Raw genomic sequence first — 19763 nt, 5'->3', positions numbered from 1 at the left:
CTTAAATATTTAAATGGTTGCCATGTTATATTCCCGCAGTTTGATGGAGAGTGACCCATTCTCCATGGGCAGTGGTCTTTCATTGCCTGACACGGAGAACGACCCAGACTTCAAGAAGATACGCGAATGGCTGTCCGACGCTCAGATGTCGAGAACTTGAACAGATTGAAAGAGTGTTCCACAAGGATATTTATATGTATATACTAAGAGCTGCTGCCTTTAACAGAAATGGTAGAGGTGGTCATTTGCAATCATTGTATGGCACAAAATTTAATATCAAGAACCAATCATAGGAGTTGGACTACTGCAAAACATGTTATTAACGTTGATAGAGAAATCAGGATAAAATGCATTATATCTCAACAATGGTATTGAAGAGAAAGCGTGTGGGGAAGACGGGGAGATATAATTATGCCTCTGACATGTTAAGAGCTTCCTAATGAATGTATAAGTGCCATGTGTGTTGGTGAAGCGCTGTAAAATTATAATATTAAGTTTTTGAGGTGCTTGAAATAGCTTATTTAAAATTTCTACAGAAAAAATATTTTTTACAATATTATGATATCAAGTACTTGAAATGAAGTGTACTTTGATTATGCATGAATATCAGTCTCCAATATTACGAAAATACTCCAATCATTTCTCAAACTGAAGTTTAGCTCATTTTTCAACATTAAAGTATGGCATGATTAAAAAGTACTCGTGTTTCACTCTTTTAAAACAGCCTATCTAATGCATTATGTTCATAAACACCATTTCTCAATGCTTGAAAGAACTTCTAGAGCACACACTTTACTTGTGTAATTACGCAAACAAAGTCAAGTTCAATTTTTGGTGTACAATTACTTTTCTTTAAAATACTGACCGAATCTTTTATCAACATTATCTGTCAGGTGATGAGCCTAAAACAGTGGCAAAAAAGAACAGAAAATTGTTATAAACGTATATAAAATGGATAATGTTGTGTACAACACATTGAATCTTACTTACTGTTTTATCAGATTGCTAACAAAACATGTATCTTTCGCAGTTGAGACAGCGACTAAATATTATTTTAATAATGTAAAGTGATGTATTATCGGCCTCATACAAGCTCGTGTTGAAAATTCTAGGCTTGTGCTAAGGAAATACTGTATTTGCCGATTTTGGGACCATCTGGCCCCAATATCACGAAAATACTTAAGTCAAATCTCAAACTCAGTCTCAACTCATTTCACCATATAAAAGCATAATTTTCTTCAAAATCTTCCATGTTTTATACTTTTTGAAAACGTATTTTCTTATAGAATTTGTTGATAAAAATATTTTTTCAATATTTTTGAAAGAAAACAAATTCTAAAGCAAAAAATACACTTGAGTATTTTCTAATTAATACAGAATTGTACTCATATACATTTTTGGCTGTAGAATAGATTTCCCTTGAAATTTGACCAAAGGCTTTTTCAGCATATTTTATGATAGAATGTGCTTATAAAACCGTTAAAAAATCATATATGATTTTTAATGAATTTTAATGCTATGTGGTATAATGTGTTGAGACTGAGTTTGAGATTTGACTTAAGTATTTTCGTGATATCGGGGCATGGTGTCTAGTCCCTTTAAGTATTTTCGTGGTATTGGGGCCAGGGCTTATTAGATAATTAGCCTATTACAGAAGATAATCAATTTAATTTCGTTGTTGAATTGTTTATTGTTATTTTAAAGTTGTATTAAGTTACGTGATGTTGATTATGATATTTGATGTTTAATCATTATTCTTACGTAGCCTAACTTTTTTTATTACAATGGTTATAACACTTGTTATTCGTTTTTCAAATCTACACGTCTCAAATGTTGATAGATCTATATAAAAAAGGATATTGACGCATGTGTGCAATACTGTGTAATTACTTAACTTAATTGATCTTTGTTTACACCGGTGACAACATGCAACACTGTTGGATGATAATACTGTTAACTTGACATTGATTCAAATAAGCCAAGGGATGTTATTTGCAAATGCAACCCTGTGACAGTTGAATACATTTCTTATGATGTAATCATTATATGGGGCAGTGATGCTAATCTTCTTGTTTCTCTTGCATTATGAATATTCATCATATTCTTAATAATCATAAATCTGTACAATCATGAATAAAAACAGGCCTACTTGAAGTGGTTACAAGTTCATGATGATGATGTATCTCTCTCTCTGTGGGGTTTGATCATTCAAATGCAAGTATATATCTATTATAAAACAATTCATTTTGCGGTTTTGGTATTCGTATAATAATGGCTTTTTAAGTGTTTTTTAACTATTCACCAATGATATTAGCAAATGATTTTACAAGAAAGAGTGGTGGCAATTAAGGTCATGTTTGTAACATTTTCTGTGGTACACAAAGTTTGAAATCTATATTGCTGGATGATAGATGTTATGAGTTACTGTGACTTGGTAGCTTGTTTTGTGATTTTTAGGGAATGTGGACAGTCTCGGTGTGATCGCTGTCACATTGAAACTTTGTTCATGGGTGGCCAGACACATTGCTTACATGTTATTCAAGGTTAGTTACTCTGGCTGTATTGAATATTAATATTAAAAAACACCTGACAGCGCTTACTTCCCTTGCATAATCAAAACTGCAACGCACTTCAAGGGAAAATACTGCGTATGAGTTGAGCTGATTCTACATCGGTTAAGTAGCCACATTTGCTACTGAAATGGTTCAAATTTGATTTTAGTAACAGAATACCTTGTAACAATTTCTATTTGTACTGATACAAACAATTGTTTGATTTTATATCGTAACTGGCGGATTTGAAAGCGTATTTATACCAATTATCACCCTTTCCTGTAGCTCTGGCTGTATTCATATCACATTCCACATGCATATCTACTTTAACAGGAGTAATATTATACTATGTTGTCTTTGTGTGAATAGGTGAATGATCTCTCTAAACTCTATATGTCTAGTCTTTATTGATTCCGAATCTACAAACTTAAGTATGAAATCTTATTTCTTATGTCCCATGAAACTGAATTAAAGCTGACACACATCAAGGATAATTGTTTTAGAGTAAGATCGTCATATATTTCACTAAGTCAGCACCAAAAGCTATATTTCATGGGCAACGTAGCCAGGAGTGAAATATATTCATTTTGTTTTAACAAAGTCATATATATTGTGATCATGCTCTAAAACAATTTATTTTTATCATATGCCTAAAAAGAATATATTAAGATGAAAGTTCATTAATATTTTTTTTGGGGAAAACGCAAACATAACATTATATTTTAAAGGGCATTGTTGTAATTATATTTCAGTACTGAATGCATTGACGTGTGATTTGAAAGTTAGAGGACTATAATAACAAAACAGTGAAAAATATGAAATTGTTATTTCACTTTTTGAATAAGTGATATATCATTTTTATTTCGTTGTTAAATCTCCATAAAACACCGTAAAGCATAGAATAAAAGTATTGTTATCTTGGCTTCTTGAACAATTTTAAACATTGTTTCTATATACTTTATGTTTTAAATTCTGGATGTTTTTACAAGATCACATTTTGTTAACCTGTATTTAATCCATTTTAAGGTAACTATTTTATTAAACTTAGCATATATTTGAAACTGCCTTCTTTTTCCAAGGGAGTGCCTAATATTTATGCAAAAAACTACAGAAACAAGCTCAGTAGAAAAAGTTTAAACGTAAACCCGGTTTTGTGGCACTGGGTAAATGCCAAAGTCATAGAACATAAAATCACAAACAAGAAACATAGAAGAACAGCACAAAACTCCACAAACAGTGCAGTTCATACATACTTTATATATAAAAATAGGTATGTTTATCAATAATTGTTAGGTACCGCCTTGGAACGGTCAGTAAAATGTAAATTTACTGGGGGTTTAAACCAGTTTATGTGCAGAAACCTCACTCTTATCCTAACAATTCTTAATAAAGATATGACACAAATGGCAAATCTTATCAAAGTATGCATTAACTTGAGGAAACTTATCAATAAAACAAATAATAATAAACATATACGTAAACCCCAGGTACTTCTATGATTAGAGATCCGAATTCTATCTGTAGACGGAGAGATACAATTCAGAGCACCTAATGCAAAAACTTTTCAAAGATACGATGCAGTCATTGTTTGAAACTATAAACATCCCAAACTAAACCAAAGAATATGATGAAATTTAAGTTATGTTATATAGTTGTGCTGCCTTCAAAAGATATTTAAGGAAAATACTTATTTTATAATTAAAAATAATTATAGTTCAGGTACCATCAGATTTTTATTTATTTAGTTTGTGAAGAAATTTAATTGTCTATTATTGTATATGTATATGTGTAGTCAAAGACAAAATAAGTTGATTTTGTGGATATTGATTTTGTGAAATAAATAAATACCTTTTCTGTGTGAATTGCATAAAAATCTGGAACAGATTTACGGATTCAAAAGTATGAATCTCCCTGCAGTGCTTTCATTTTTGAACTTTCTAATAATTTAAAATTTAATTTTGCAGATATCAATCTGATAACAACATTACTGTTTCCGTTAAAATTATGTATAGTTATTCTGTTGCAATCTTGATGTTTAATAGTTTTCAGTGAAAAAGGATAAATCGTGTAGTTTTTAAAGGAGTTTTTAATAATAAATATGGTTTTCAACACATATTCAATGTCTTGCCTTGTGCACATAAAAATTTGAATATGTCAAGGACTTATTTGTTAAATATTGAAGGCGTATGTTACAAAAAGATTGGTTATTGTCTATTTTTGTACATTTTGGTCGTTGATTGTTATATTTGCGTAAAAAAGAAAGTGTTAAGTACATATTTTGTTTTATTAAGTGTTTGCATGCAAAGACATTACTGGTGTACAAAAATAAATCATATATCATAAACAGACTGTAGTCTGTTAACATTTTACCCCGCACCTTTGGACACAATCTTTTGCATGCTGCATCTCAAAATTCCCTGGCCGGGGTTGGTAGTGTTTGAAAGCTGGCAAAGTTGTGCACATCGTCATCAGGTTATAATTGCAATATTTTCATTAAACAGTAGCCTAGAACATTGGGGTACCAAAATTACATCTGATCAATGGTTAGGTCTGTTATTGGTGCCTTTCACGTTCTTGTAAATTCAAGTGAAATACATTCATGCACATATTTGCTTTTAGTTGTCACGTAACCATTATACCAAAACATTTGTAGTATAATGATGATGAGACGGAAGGCGCAATCAGGTCAAAGGTCAAGATATCTAAGTTGTGAAAATATACTTAGTATAGGCACTGGAATATTTTGGCTTGTACGTTGACCTAAAGGTGCTGGCTGGTTGTATTAGCTAGTGTGTAGTTACTCACTAGTAAGCATACGTTTGAAAGGGATTTTCAGTCTTATAACTCGGTTCTAGGAATAGGGCACTCTCCAGACAGTCTATCATTGAGCGTGGATGACAATCAATGTTAAGTCATTGTCTTTAAAGGAAATAATCACAAGAAGGAGTGTGGAATCAAATGAGTCCAACGGAAATGGCTGTCGCTTCTGACATGGTCGTATTCTATTTACTAACAATAAATATAATACTCTACATTTCTATATTTTACTTGGAAGGAAGTCAATAAACTACGCTTGTTTTACGGCACGGACTTGCATGTAATGGTTAATAATCACCTCGAGGCGGTGCAGCTTGGAGAAATATTCTTCTTTGGCATTCGGAGGTGTATGTTTGTCAGTTAATGGCAAGTACAACAGATTCAAGAGGCGTGAAACATATGAGTAACATTTTGTTTAAAAAAATAAATAAAAAATAAATCATTTTGTTTAAAAGCTGCGCTCCAAAGAATTAGCAGTTTGGCGTCATTGCCTTCAGTTTAGTCATGGATGAGTTGTACTCGAATTATAAAGCATTAATTATTTCAATAATTATGACGTGTTGTTTGCGTACGATGCGGTTTTAGGGTTTACTTAACGTTGTTTACTGTGCATTTTGAAACGTCGGTTTAACAACAAATACATCTGTTGGTCTTGGATATGGTAGGATATACCAGGTTCTAGAATTTTCGTTAGTATCATACCAAACTTCATAATACCTCTTATGATCTGAATACGCTTATATTGACGTGTAACAATGCAGAGTCTATATCATATAACGTCTCGTGCAGTCATTTGGATAGTGTGTGTTTCGCTCCTTGACGTAACGTCAGGTTTGAAGGAGTACCATTCGTGTTTGGACGTGAAAAACGACCTTGGCTCACAGGCCCTGGACGGAAACTATGTGGTCTTCCTTCCGTGGAAGAAAAACGTCGGCATAATAGTGTATTGTTATGGTAAGCATGGTATCCCGTCATCTGAATCCATGTAGTCATAAGCCAGTAGATCACTAGAACGTCGGATGTGTAATAAAGTTTAGAATACAACCTACATGTTCAGCCAATGATTTTGCAGCTCGGGTAAGCTCAATTTTAACTAGTATACTTAATCATTAAGAACGTTTATTTTCGCGCGTGTTTAAAAGTCCGCGAACCGCCACTCATCCGATACACACTTCCTGTGTCAGATTTTGCGTTTACAGTGTATCATCCAAAGAGGTTGTATTTTAAGTCAGTTATATAACCTGAAGTAATGTCTAAAATATTAAGAAGAGCTCGTTCGCTACGCTCACTCCGCCCATTTTTAGGCGATAGGCCGCTAGGCCTGTATACTTTTAAAACCGTATCTCGGAAATCGCATCAGCAGATCGACATAACTTTTTTAACTTTTGGCGATTTAATGCGCCCACGGGCGAATCAACGCCAGCGCGGTTAGAACTTCAGTGGTAACCGACCTAAATTACATTTACATTTACATTGAAAATACCTTGTAAGCAATATATTCTTATAGTTAACGACTGCGTTCTGCATGTTAATTAGCTTGCTATAAATAGCGCTTTAATGATTTTTCAATCTATGTTATGTGGCTTATATAGTTCGAATATGATGCGTTTTGCGTTATATAACTCAATTGAAATTGTACAACAAGCAATTATTTTAAGATCGGCGAGTTACAGAACGTAATATAAAAAGCAGAATCCGCAAATTGTTTCAAAATGAACGCGTACTGAATCAAATAAATAAATATATTATAAACCTGTGTTTAAATTTTGGTTCGGCCGAGGACCGATACTATCTACATGTTCATTGTAGTTAAGAAAATAATTTGGGTCATCGCATTCGGACAGGTTTATTTCCAGGAAATAAACTCTGAGAAGTCGTTAAAAGCCGGAAAAATATGGATAGTATTATGATGCAATTAAATGGTAATTAGGCGTAAAATATAAATCGATAATGTTTTAAATGAAATTACATGTATACTACTTCATTTTATCATACAATCAGTTTTTTGGTGATTGTAGTTCATTTATAAGTATATTTTCTTTCTTTTACGTATCTAAATCGGCTATTACTTTACATTTTTTGTTGAGATATGATGAGTACAAGTAATTGAAAAAATATACAATTACTACAATTAACAATTATTACTTCATTTTATGGTAGGATGCTATAATTAAAGAAAAATAATTTCTTACAAAAGTGGATTTAGAAATGACAAATACACGGTGGTTAGGATGGAGTGATAGTATTGATAGGAAAGAGGAAACTAGGTCGGAGAAGGAAGAGGGTCACTCACAGTACTCAGAGATTGTGGGAATGTTCGTTATCGGTTTGTGCTAGCGCTTAAAGCGTTTTGTACTAGATTTGTATGTGTGTACATGTTGGAAAAAAGTGTTGTTTACCTACAAATATTATTGATGTCTCAAAATGCAGATTATCACGTTATGAACGTGTTGCTAAATACTCAATTGCTATTTACGGCTTTCACCATGCGATGTATAATTTGAGTTACTTTACGTCACACATTACCATGATTAAATGCCATTTGCGGTTTACGCACGATAAATCAAATTTCAAGAATGTCGACTAATTATAATTCTATCAATTACAAATACACCGATTACGGTTTAATTGCACCAGTAGAGTGTGTCCCTGCTTGATGCATTGCATATCTAACGCTGTTATTTCGTACAATTGTACGCCATTAATCCACATTGTACCTCCATTTTCAGGTCTGCAAACCTCGTCACCTCAAGCTTACATTACATTTAATTCTGGGAAAACCTCTAATTTCGCAGCCTTCTACAAATACGTTGGTAAGTTAACGAGCTCTTAAAGGTCTGTGTTAAAACCTATTGATGTTCGCACATATTTCTCGACCAATGATAATCGCGGATTTACCGCCATTTTATATAGCTGTATATCAAATAGAGACACGGAATGCAAACATTTATTTTCGGAGAAAGTTTTTTTTGTCGGTTTACGTGACTTGGTACTGTCAAGTTTTTGTCTGGAGTTCGCAGTTCCCGCTGCACATGCGCGTGGTAACTTTGGTTTACAGCTAAGGCTGCCGCTGTCTGCGGACAGTTGAAGCTTACATCATGAACCCGAATTTAAAATAGATGCGTAATAAGCTATCGAATTCATATGTATTCTGTATACATTTAAATATCTATGTGACAATATTCAATAAAAATCAAACATTCATGTTTATGTTCTACTTCCTTTATCATGTTCGTTCTAAAATACAACCAAGCACGATCATTTCAGTACCAAAATAGATTTTTATATATTCATTTTCGTCCGAAAAGGGATCAGAATAGCGGAATTGAAAGGAGCGTTGCATCATTTTAAAATACAAAATTAACGAGTTCACCCAAGTTACTCTGCTATGCAAATGTACCCGGGTTATTATAATAATCCAAATATCTACCATTTGTTTTGATTTTTAACGAAAAGTAAACTAAAAGTTAAAAGAGCCGCGACAATTTATCATCCGCGACACTTATTTATTAATTAAATTAAGCTATAATGCCTCATTCGGAACTCCACGGCCATCTTCCATCGAAATCAACCTCGGACGTATGCCTGTTCATCCGCAGAAGTAGTGCGTAAATTTTAAATAATTGTATGAATTAATTGTGGTTTTTAACGTGTATTCAGGAATTTAAGTGTTTTATTGCATCAATACTCAAGATTCCCAAGAGTAAAGCCATTATGTTTAACTGCTTGAATGAAATTACTGCGCGATGGCCGTGGAGTTCCGAATGAAAGCGCCTTGGCGATATTCGATCCAAATTGAAGATGCTATTCACCCACCTCAGTAAATCAAAATATGGTAGAATTGTACTTTGATTTAGTTTTTACAAACGGGTACATTTTCTATTTGCCCGTGGACAAGGTAAGGATTTTCAGCATGGAAAAAAGTTTTTAATCTTCTTATCTGGGGTGGGAGTAGGTACACTCCCGTATATATTGTGTCCGTTTTGCAAATCAAGACTTATCATTGTTTTCGTCCTTCATTTTCGAGTTCTCTTATCGACAACTTATATCTCGGTAATTTGAAGGTAATACATATATGAAATATAAAAAAATACTCATTAGGGATATCATTTTAGTTATACCCCCGACAAACGAAGTTTGAAGGGGATATATTGGAGTCACCCTGTGGTCGGTCGGTCCGTCGGTCCGTCTGTTTGTCGGTCGGTCCGTTGCAATTTACCTTGTCCGGAGCATAAGTTAAAAACTACTGGATGGAATTGGATTAAACTTCATACAATGATAGAGCATAATGAGAGGAAGCGCAGTGTACAATAACCTTTTCTCTATTCTTCTTATTATTACTTGCTTAGTTATTGCCCTTTGTTACTTTTTTTGTCCGGAGTATAACTTAAAAAGTACAGAATGGAATTCATTTGGAACTTCATACAATGGTAAAGCACAATGAGAGAAAGTGCAGTGTTCAAGAACCATAACTATACTTTAGCTAATTACTGAGTTATTGCGCTTTTTTTTTTTTTTGGTTGTCATTTTTTTCTCCAGACATTAACTTGCAAACTACTTGATGGAATTTATTAAAACTTCAAGAAATGGTAAAGCACAATGAAAGGAAGTGTAGTGCACAAGAACCATAACTCTATTTCAACTTATTATAGAGTTTCCGCCCTTTGTTACTTTTTTCTTGTCCGGAGCATAATTTGAAAATTATTGGATGGAATTTAATAAAACTTCATGCAGTGATAGATTATAATGAGAGGGAGTGCAGTGTACAGGTACCGCAATTCTATTTCAGCTAGTTACAGGGTTACTGCCCTTTGTTACTTTTTCTTGTCCGGAGCATAACTTGAAAACTATCGGATGGAATTTAATAAAACTTCATACAATGATAGATCATAATGAGTTGGAGTGCAATGTACAGGAACCGCAATTCTATTTCAGCTAATTACAGAGTTACTGCCCTTTGTTACTGCTTCTTGTCCAGAGCATAACTTGAAAACTATTGGATGGAATTTACTAAAACTTCGTACAGTGATAGATCATATTTTGAGGAAGTGCATTAAATAGGAACCACAATTTTATTTCAGCCAATTACGGTGTTATTACCCTTCAAGCCCACAATTCATTCCTTAAATATTTACACCTCAACTTCCAGCCATATTATAAAGGCAATATTTTGAAGAGCACTTGCCTTCTTGGTTTTGAAGATGAATTTCTGAAAAAAGGGTTGAATATAGCATCCTTACATAACTAAGCTTTGTAACGCCGCATAACCGCATCGCCGCATAAACGTGTTTTATTTTCGTTTATGCGGTGATTTTTGCAGGCAAGTTGATCCAAAATAGAAGTTGAAAATAAACCCTTAGAGTGTTCAAATGACTAGTGCATAAAAACACAATCAATGAAAGAAAGAAGTGCATAATGACCCTATTATTAGTTTGAAATGACGTTGAACGTATGTACGTGAAGTTAGCGGCCTAGCTAGATAATAGCTTCTTTGTGCATAAAAACAGTTAATGTCATTGTTTTAGGAGAAAATGCATGTATACATGCTTTGAAATAGGATTCAATTTTAGGCCGCTAGGCCGCCAACTTCACACCGCTAGGCCGCTAACTTCAAGACGCTAGGTCGGTAGGCCGCTAACCTCACACCGCTTGGTCGCTAGGCCGCTAACTTCACGTTCATGTTGAAAGTCCGCATTGTCAAGGGTACATGCCCGTCAGTCTGACAATGATTCGAGAATATATGTTACGTAATACGACGATTCAGTTTTCTGATTGTCCCAAATGACGGTGTTGTGCTTTGTCGTAACTTTCATTCCAGCCTTTAGTCGGGTTAAACGTCATTTCAAATGTCGCAAAGATCAATTGGTTTGGTTCACATTTAAACCGATCTTCATAAATCTTTGTCAGAATTTACGTCTAAGTCTAGTTCAAAGCTTGGTTAAGTGGACACAAAAAACTAAGAAAGATCTTGATGAAACTTTATCAACCGCTATTGTACTAGTATGTGTTTTATGCGGCGAAAGTGTGCATTTTTTGCCATATAAAAAATATTTTTATGCGTTGAAAATCACCGCATAAACGAAAAACACGTTTATGCAACGATGCTGTTTTGTGGCGTTACAAAGCTTTCAGTCCTTTGATTTTATGAAGATTTTGCTAATTCATGTTATCTTTAAAACCTTTTTTGGCTGACTCGGAGTGTTTTGGCATGTGACTTCATTTTCTTAAAATATTTTACATTTTCATATATTATGGAAGAAATGATTAGCTGATGCAAGTCGTTTTCATTTTTAATAATGTTTTCCTTATTTGTTCCCATTTTTTGTACAATTGTTTGAAATCAATTATTTAAATTTTCATCATTTTAATTAAAAAACTATTTCTCTTTAATATGTTGTATTTTCGAAGTTGTTTTGTGAATAATAAGGCAAACATATGCAAACTCTTTCTAATGAGTTAAGTTTGATTAGTATATATATACGCATATGTAACACCATATGATGGAGTTCTGCTTGGATTGGTTACATTCTCCATCCTTGTTTGCCTTCTTACACAGAAACACTAATTTTATTGTCATTTAAATATTAATTTTTCATTTACCATCATGCTTGAATAAACCTGGGGCGGCCCATGAAGTTGTTTTACACGGGGACTCCTAGATTCACTGTGCAACATATCAGCACCTTATCAACTCACACATGATCGTGAATCATAATGGTGAAATCCCGTATAAAACCCTGTTCATGCAGCGCTATCAGCGCTTTGATTTATATAAAGTATGTATGCACTGTGCTGCTTGTGGAGTTTTGTGCTGTTATTCCATGTTTCTTGTTTGTGATTTTATGTTCTATGTCTTTGGCGTTTACCCAGTGCAATTAAACCAAGTTTATGTTTAAACTTTTTGCTACTGAGCTTGTTTCTGTAGCTTTTCGCATAAATATTCCATAAATTAGCTGCTTTTCGGCAATTGCGTTTATCATTTGATGCACGCAACATCTTCGGATATGTTCAGATCGCAATTCATCGCATAACAATGTACATGAACATTATTGATCTTGTTATTCTTTGTATTGTGTCACCAAGTCCCATAAAATATAAATCAACATTTAAGAAAGTGTGAATTAATGATATGTTTAATGTATTGTTGCCATAAATGATTCAATTTTACGTTTAAAAGTGATTTCAAGTGTTTGATCTTTTCCAGCGTTATTGTGACGTCATTTTATAAAATATTTCCGATTTTAGTCGGGTCGTTCTATTCAAAAAATGGGTAAGAAATTATTGAAAGGTTTTCTTAAATGAAATGAAGTATTGTTTTAACAAGTTTTGAATAAAATAATGAACTATTGGTGTAAATTGGACTCCACACACTTTGACCACCCCAACTGCGTTCATAACCCTATAATGACATCAATCCCGCAATCCATTCCTCAAGTTTATTTTAACGTTGACAAACAGGTGTTGATCAAGGTTAACACTTACAGTTTCAATGATGATTTTGTCGTTATTTTTATGACAGAGTTAATGTTGGTGCTGACCAACGTTAGCATTGACGTAAAAAGTTTGTTGACGTTACAAATAGCCGTTATAATACATGCTTTGTCAACAATCAGAAACGCAGAACGCATGTATATAAATGTTACCAGCAACATTGACATTGGCGAAATAAAAAGGCGGTACAAACTTGAACCCAATAGTATCGAACTTATTACTCAAGTAATTGGAAATGAGCTGCAGCGGAATACAAGTCGCTCAATGTATTTAGTGTGGCCTTAATCAGTTAACGCCTTTAAATAACGACACATATCTGCATCTTTGTCATATCAGCTCTTCTTACGGAAGGAAATGAATTTGTACAAAAAAGCGCAACATAGTAATTGTCCTTTAGTGTCTGCTCTGTACATATATTTCTTAAAGTATTGAATATAGATTATCGAAACGGTATTTGGCTTTAAAATTATTGTTAACGGTGTTTATTTTTGAATGGTGTCAAGGGTTTCGGAGAAAGTGTTTTTAGCTGAAAACACCGGCTCACTTTTAGAAACAACTGTACATACATGGCGCTCTAGAAACAACAATTGGTAAAAACTGCAGTATCACTGAAACACTTATAACTACATTATGGGCGCATGCTTTTCCCTGGACTCTCATCAAACGGTTATACATTATCTGTGTTTCCTTTGACTCAAATATGTTGACATTCCTATAAAAAACACCATCGTGAACAAAACTGATATTATCCAAGAAAATAATCGATTTATGGGAATAAACCGATTGGATTTTTATTTTGTTAACATGTAGAGGATACTTGTATATTTCAGTGTAAATGCGTTATTTATTTCACCGAGTAGCCTTGAGTGAAATATTTAAGTGGGTGTACACAAGATGAAATAAAATGCAATCTTACAAAAACGTTTTCTTTTTTTGTCTTATATGCCTAAAAAGGATATGAAAGGATATGCAATTACAGTTAAGTGTTAATTCTAAGCAAAGCGAGTTAAAATAAATACTAACGTTACGTCATGTCGGAACTAACGTCGTTGAATTTGTGTCCAAGCGCTGTGTGCGCTGACATTCGATTTGGAATTGAGATCGGGCGAAAATGTCAAAACAATGAGAAATATCAAGTTTTAAACAGTAAAATATCATTTTTATTTTACTTATAAATCTCTATAACCCATCGGAAAGAATATAATGATAACTATTTACATTTTAGCATAGATCAATTTATATAAATGGATGTGGGCAAGGTCAAAATACAAGTGACTACAGTCCAAGGTTAGAAAGAGCTCTAATGATCAGTACCGGCAGTGTTTTCATTTCTGTCTATTTTAAGGTTTGAATTGGGGCTGCCGGTTGAAGTATCCACTTGAGGTGTGGTCGGAGAGTGGACGGACGGAGTACACGAGAATCTCAGTGGACTTGGACTCCCTGGCCATAAACACCGGAGACTTCACATTCACTAACACTTCCGGTCCTAACAAGATACGGTAATTCCAGAGTCCAGGTTTTATTGTAATATTTTCTGAATATCATTCCGTATCGTAAACATGCGAAAACTCTTGGTGTTTCGAAATAGTCGACTGTGCGGTACAATTTTTAATTACACAATGGATGATTTACAGCTTATAAGTCATTGATCAAAGGTGGATGGCTACAGGAGTGCAAGATGCGTTGACTGGTCTTTAATCCTATGTGGAAGTCGACAGGAACGTAAGCGGCTATTATTTTGATGCGTGACTAGTAAGCAGGCGGCTCTAATTGTTCTTGATCCCAGGTGACAAGTACACACGCGGCTCTGATTGTTCTTGATTCTATGTGACAGGCGAGAATTACACAGACGGGTCTGGTTGTGCTTGATTCTAGACGATAAGCGACAAGTACATACGCGGCTTTGATTTTGCTTGAGTTCATGTGACAGGCGACAAGTACACAAACGGCTCTGATTGTGCTTGATTCCAGGTGACAAGCGACAAGTACACAAGCGGCTCTTATTGTTCTTGCTTCTAGGTGACACGCGACAAGTAAACACGCGGCTCTGATTATTCTTGATTCTACTTGACAGGCGACAATTACACACGCGGCAATATTTTTTTTTTATTCTTAGTTGCAGGCGAAATGTACACAAGCGGCTCTTATTGTTCATGATTCGAGGCGACAGGCGACAAGTACACAAGCGGCTCTGATTGTTCATGATTCGAGGCGACAGGCGACAAGTACACAAGCGGCTCTGATTGTGCTTGATATTATATGACAGGCGAGAAGTACACAAGCGATTCTAATTTGTGCTTGATTCTGAGTAACAGGCGACAAGTACACAGGCGGCTCTGATTGTGCTTGATATAAGGTGGCAGACAAAAAGTACACGAGCTGCTCTTTTTCTGCTTGATTCTAGCTGACAAGCGAAAAGTACACTAGCAGCTCTAATTGTTTTACAGACGACAAGTACAAAACTGTATCTAATCGTTCTTGATTCTACATACGACAAGTACACACTCGGCTCTGATTGTGCTTGATCCTAGGTTACAGGCGATAAGTAAACAAGCGGCTCTGATTGTTTGTCATTCTAAGTGTCAGACGACACGTACACAAGCGGCTCTGATTGTTCTTGATTCTATGACAGATGATAAGGTCACAAGCGTCTCTGAATGTTCTTGATCTTAGGCGACAGACGGCAATCACACAAGCGGCTCTGATTGTTCTTGATCCTACGTGACAGGCGACACGTACATAAGCGGTTCTGATTGTTCTTGAATCTATGTGACAGTTGTTCTTAATCCTACTTGACAAACGGCAAGTACACAAGCGGCTCTGTTTGTTCTTGATCCAAGGTGACAGACGAAAAGAACACATGCGGCTCTGATTGTGCTTGATACTAGATGACATGCGACAAGTACACAAGAGATTGTGATTATGCCTGATACTAGATGACAGGCGACAAGTACACAAGTGGCTCTGAATGTTCTTGATTGTAGGTGACAGGCGACAAGTACACAAGCGGTTCTGATTGTTCTTGATCCTTGGTGACAAGCGACAAGTACATACGCGGCTCTGATTGTTCTTGATTCTAGGTGAAAAGCGACAAGAGCACTTTCGGGTATGATTGTACTTGATTCTAGGTGACAGACGACAAGTTCACAAGCGGCTCTGATTGTTCTTGATTCTAGTTGACAAGCGACAAGTACACTTGCGGGTCTGATTGTTCTTGATTCTAGGTGACAAGCGAAATGTACACTCGAGGGTCTGAGTTTGCTTGATTCTAGGATACAGACGACAGGTACATAAGGCGCTCTGATTGCTCTTGATATTACGTGACAGACGACAAGTACACAAGCGGCTGTGATTATTCTTGATTCTAGGTTACAGACGACAAGTACACAAGGCGCTCTAATTGTTCTTGATACTACGTGACAGACGACAAGTACACAATCGGGTCTGAATGTGCTTGATTCTAGGTGACAGACGACAAGTACACAAGCGGCTGTGATTGTTCTTGATTATAAGGGATGACGACTTTGATAGATCTGCATTCTGAATGTGTTAGAGGACCCTGACAGTGACGCCATTCACCCCCATCGTTACTTTGCCATTTTTAGCCTATGACTCTTTTCAATACGACGTTCGTTACACCTCTAGGTACGGTGAGGCGGCGGACAAGTTCAAGAGCTCGTCATATTGTAGTCCGAGTGGTATGTTCACAATTGACCTGACGGGGACACCATTCACCGTTTTCTCAGGTGTGAGCTGGGTTGTGTCGGGTTCGCACATTCATGGAAACGTGACGCAGATCAAGCCGCATATTAAAAAAGAATGTAAGTTGTTCGTGATTGATAGAAAAAAACAACATGTGAGCTGGATTGATTTTTATAATTAAAACCATATGTGATGATATTATAGAGGGTGACAATTTGTTATAGTTATATATCACAAACAAACAGTTTATTTGCTAGAAGGCCACCAGCCCATGCAAACATCACACAATACATACATGAAAACTACTTGTGCAAATTAGTGAGCATGGATAAAATAATAGTATCTGTCAATACAAGAAAAAGTACATTTTGATACAATGACATTGATAACTTATATATACAATACGATGTACTAACAGTCAAAACTGAAAACAAGTATGTAATATTTATTCCTGGAATAGTGAATTTCTCTGAGTATAAATAGTGAGCAGTTTTATCACAACATTTTCAATATGACAAGACATCAATATATTAAACTTAATTATATTTGGGTTCTCATAATATTTTCTTTCTATATATTCTTGTCTAATAGTATCATATAAAGGACACACCAAAAGAAAATGATATTCTGTCTCTACAACATCTTTACAATGAGGACAAAACCTTAACTGTTAAATCATACAGGGAATTTAATAATGATACAAGAACCCGTTTGCCTTTAATAGCCATGCTGTCGGCCATTTTATTCAGTGCAGAGTAGAAGTAAAAAGGACCCCAACATAGTTAAAACCGTTTACACATTCGTTTTTTTTCATTGTTATAATACCAATGTTCGTATCTAGAAAGACAACCGCCATTTTTATAAACAACAATCTTTGTTTTGTTAACATTAACAGTTAGTTTCCAATTTTCACAATATTCATACAACAGGTTAAGTTGCGAATGTACACCTACAATAGTATCAGACATAAGTGCTACATCATCAGCAAATAAAATCATGAATATTTCAATAATATCAGGTGAAAGTTGTATTCCGCGTACTCCATTTTGATGTAGGAAGTCATACAATTTATTAATAAACAGACTAAATAAAATAGGACTAAAATTCCATCCTTGACGCAATCCTAGAGGGCAATTTATACTCTCACTTAGTTCATAACCATTTTTGATTCGTCTTTTAACAGACACATATATAGCATTTATTGCATTAAATAGTTTACCTTTAATTCCGCGATTAAGCAATGTCATATATAACTTACAACGGTTAACATAATCAAACGCCTTTTTAAAATCGACAAAGGCAACATACAATTTACCACGTTTTTTTACATAGATATTTCGATATAACAGCATTTAAAATAAATGCATTATCCATTGTCGAATAATTTGCTCTAAAACCCGCCTGTGATTCAGTTATTTTGTTAAACGCGTCACAATAAAAAGTCAAACGTTTGTTCAAAATGTAAATGTATATTTTACTAAATATGTCAATTAAGGATATTCCCCTATAATTATCGGGAACATCTCTAGCTCCTTTCTTGTGTATGAGTATCGTCAGTGTTGATGTCCATTGTTCAGGAAAGTCACCTGAAGAGTATATACGATTGATAAGTCTACGTATATATGATACTATATGATTAATACTGTGTTTAAGTTGGTTGCAGTTAGTATGCCCGCTGTAGCCTTATTAGATTTTAACGATCTGATGGCATCAAATATATCATCGTCTGTAATTTCCATGTTCAATATTGATGATTCGACATCACTCTCTATGACTAATTGTACAGTTGTTCCTGTTAATTCTACGTCCGGCAATTCTGGATTAAACAACTCGTTAAAATGATTAAACCACTGTTCTGTGGAAATTGTGATTTATGAATATTATTACTTTGTGGTAAGTCTTTAAGTGTTTTCCAAAAGTCGCTTTGACTTTTTGAAACATCGACCAGTTTTTGCACACATAATTCATTGTAAGATCTTATTTTGGTTTTACATGCATTTTTATATCGCTTTTTCGCTGTTAAATAATTATTGAGATCATGTAATTTTTTTGATTCCCGAAAACGACGCAGGCACATCGTGACTTTCGTTTTCAAAGTTTTACATTCCTTATTAAACCACTTTTTATTATTATTATTATTATTATTATTATTATTATTATTATTATTATTACGTCTTAATGGCATGATCTTTCTCGCATCAATGCTACACTCAAGTAACTTATATTCTTATTCATTGATGGTATCGGTAATGGGACAACTTTCATTAATGATCATATTGTCAATATCTTCAAAGTTTCCTTCATTGATATTTTCATCAAGTTTTTTTTTTAAATAATACAATGTTATTGTCTGTAAATGTATAATGCGGTTTAGGAGTTGGCACGATAATATCGACATTTTTAACGTTAGCTATTTTACTTTTAAGTTTAAGTAAAATTGGAAAATGATCACACTCCGCTATATCCTCAATTGAAAAGTCTTCGACAATTTCAAAAATGTAATATTACCGATCATATAGTCAATTACACTATTTCCCAAATGGTTTATAAACGTAAATAAGCCTTTATTCTTATCCGAACCTATACGGCCATTAAATATATATAATGCATAGCTTTTACACATTTCTATTAGACGTCTTCCAAAAGCATTAGTATATGTATCACTGGAGGCTCGGTCTGCTATTTGATCATCATCAAAAATACCATAATATTCCTTAAACATTTCTATCTATGTTAACCTTTTCTTGTTCATTACCAACACGAGCGTTTAAATCTCCCGATATGAGTATTTCATAATCGTTAGTAGAATATATGCTAATAATTTCTTCAATAATTTCTATTCCTTTCACATTATCCTTTTTATATGCGGGCGCAATTTCAGGAGGGATATAAAGCGTCAGCAATAATATGTCTTTCGATGTATTAAATAGTTCACGACTATATTTTAAGAATTATTATTTATCTCTAAATGCAAATTCCAATATTGGTTTATACTAGTCCAACTAGAGCCCATAACACCGAAAACAAAAACTTGTATTTCGTCTTAAAAGTTTCTAAAATCGAAACTTAAGTCCAAACAATATACTAGTATTAATAACCCTGTCAAATGACAGTGCCAATTATGCTATATTTTCCAGTCGTTTGGCCATATTTTTAATTATTTTAATAATAATAAAATAAAACTGTGTAAATTGTATTTTC

General features: G+C 34.3%; 1 protein-coding gene across 1 annotated transcript in view; it reads left to right on the top strand.

The window, feature by feature from the left end:
- Positions 1-5968: 5968 nt before the first annotated feature.
- The window catches only part of LOC128233896 (uncharacterized), a 50382-nt gene continuing 36587 nt past the window's right edge, over positions 5969-19763 (top strand). Inside the window, 4 exon segments of the mRNA XM_052947766.1 lie at positions 5969-6323; positions 8099-8182; positions 14206-14359; positions 16506-16681. Of these exon segments, the coding sequence (XP_052803726.1) occupies positions 6125-6323; positions 8099-8182; positions 14206-14359; positions 16506-16681 (613 nt within the window). The 5' untranslated portion in view covers positions 5969-6124.

Source organism: Mya arenaria, chromosome 5 (assembly GCF_026914265.1).
Source record: "Mya arenaria isolate MELC-2E11 chromosome 5, ASM2691426v1".
In the NCBI taxonomy this organism is placed as follows: Eukaryota; Metazoa; Mollusca; class Bivalvia; order Myida; family Myidae; genus Mya; species Mya arenaria.
This window is presented reverse-complemented; position numbering and strand designations above follow the sequence as displayed.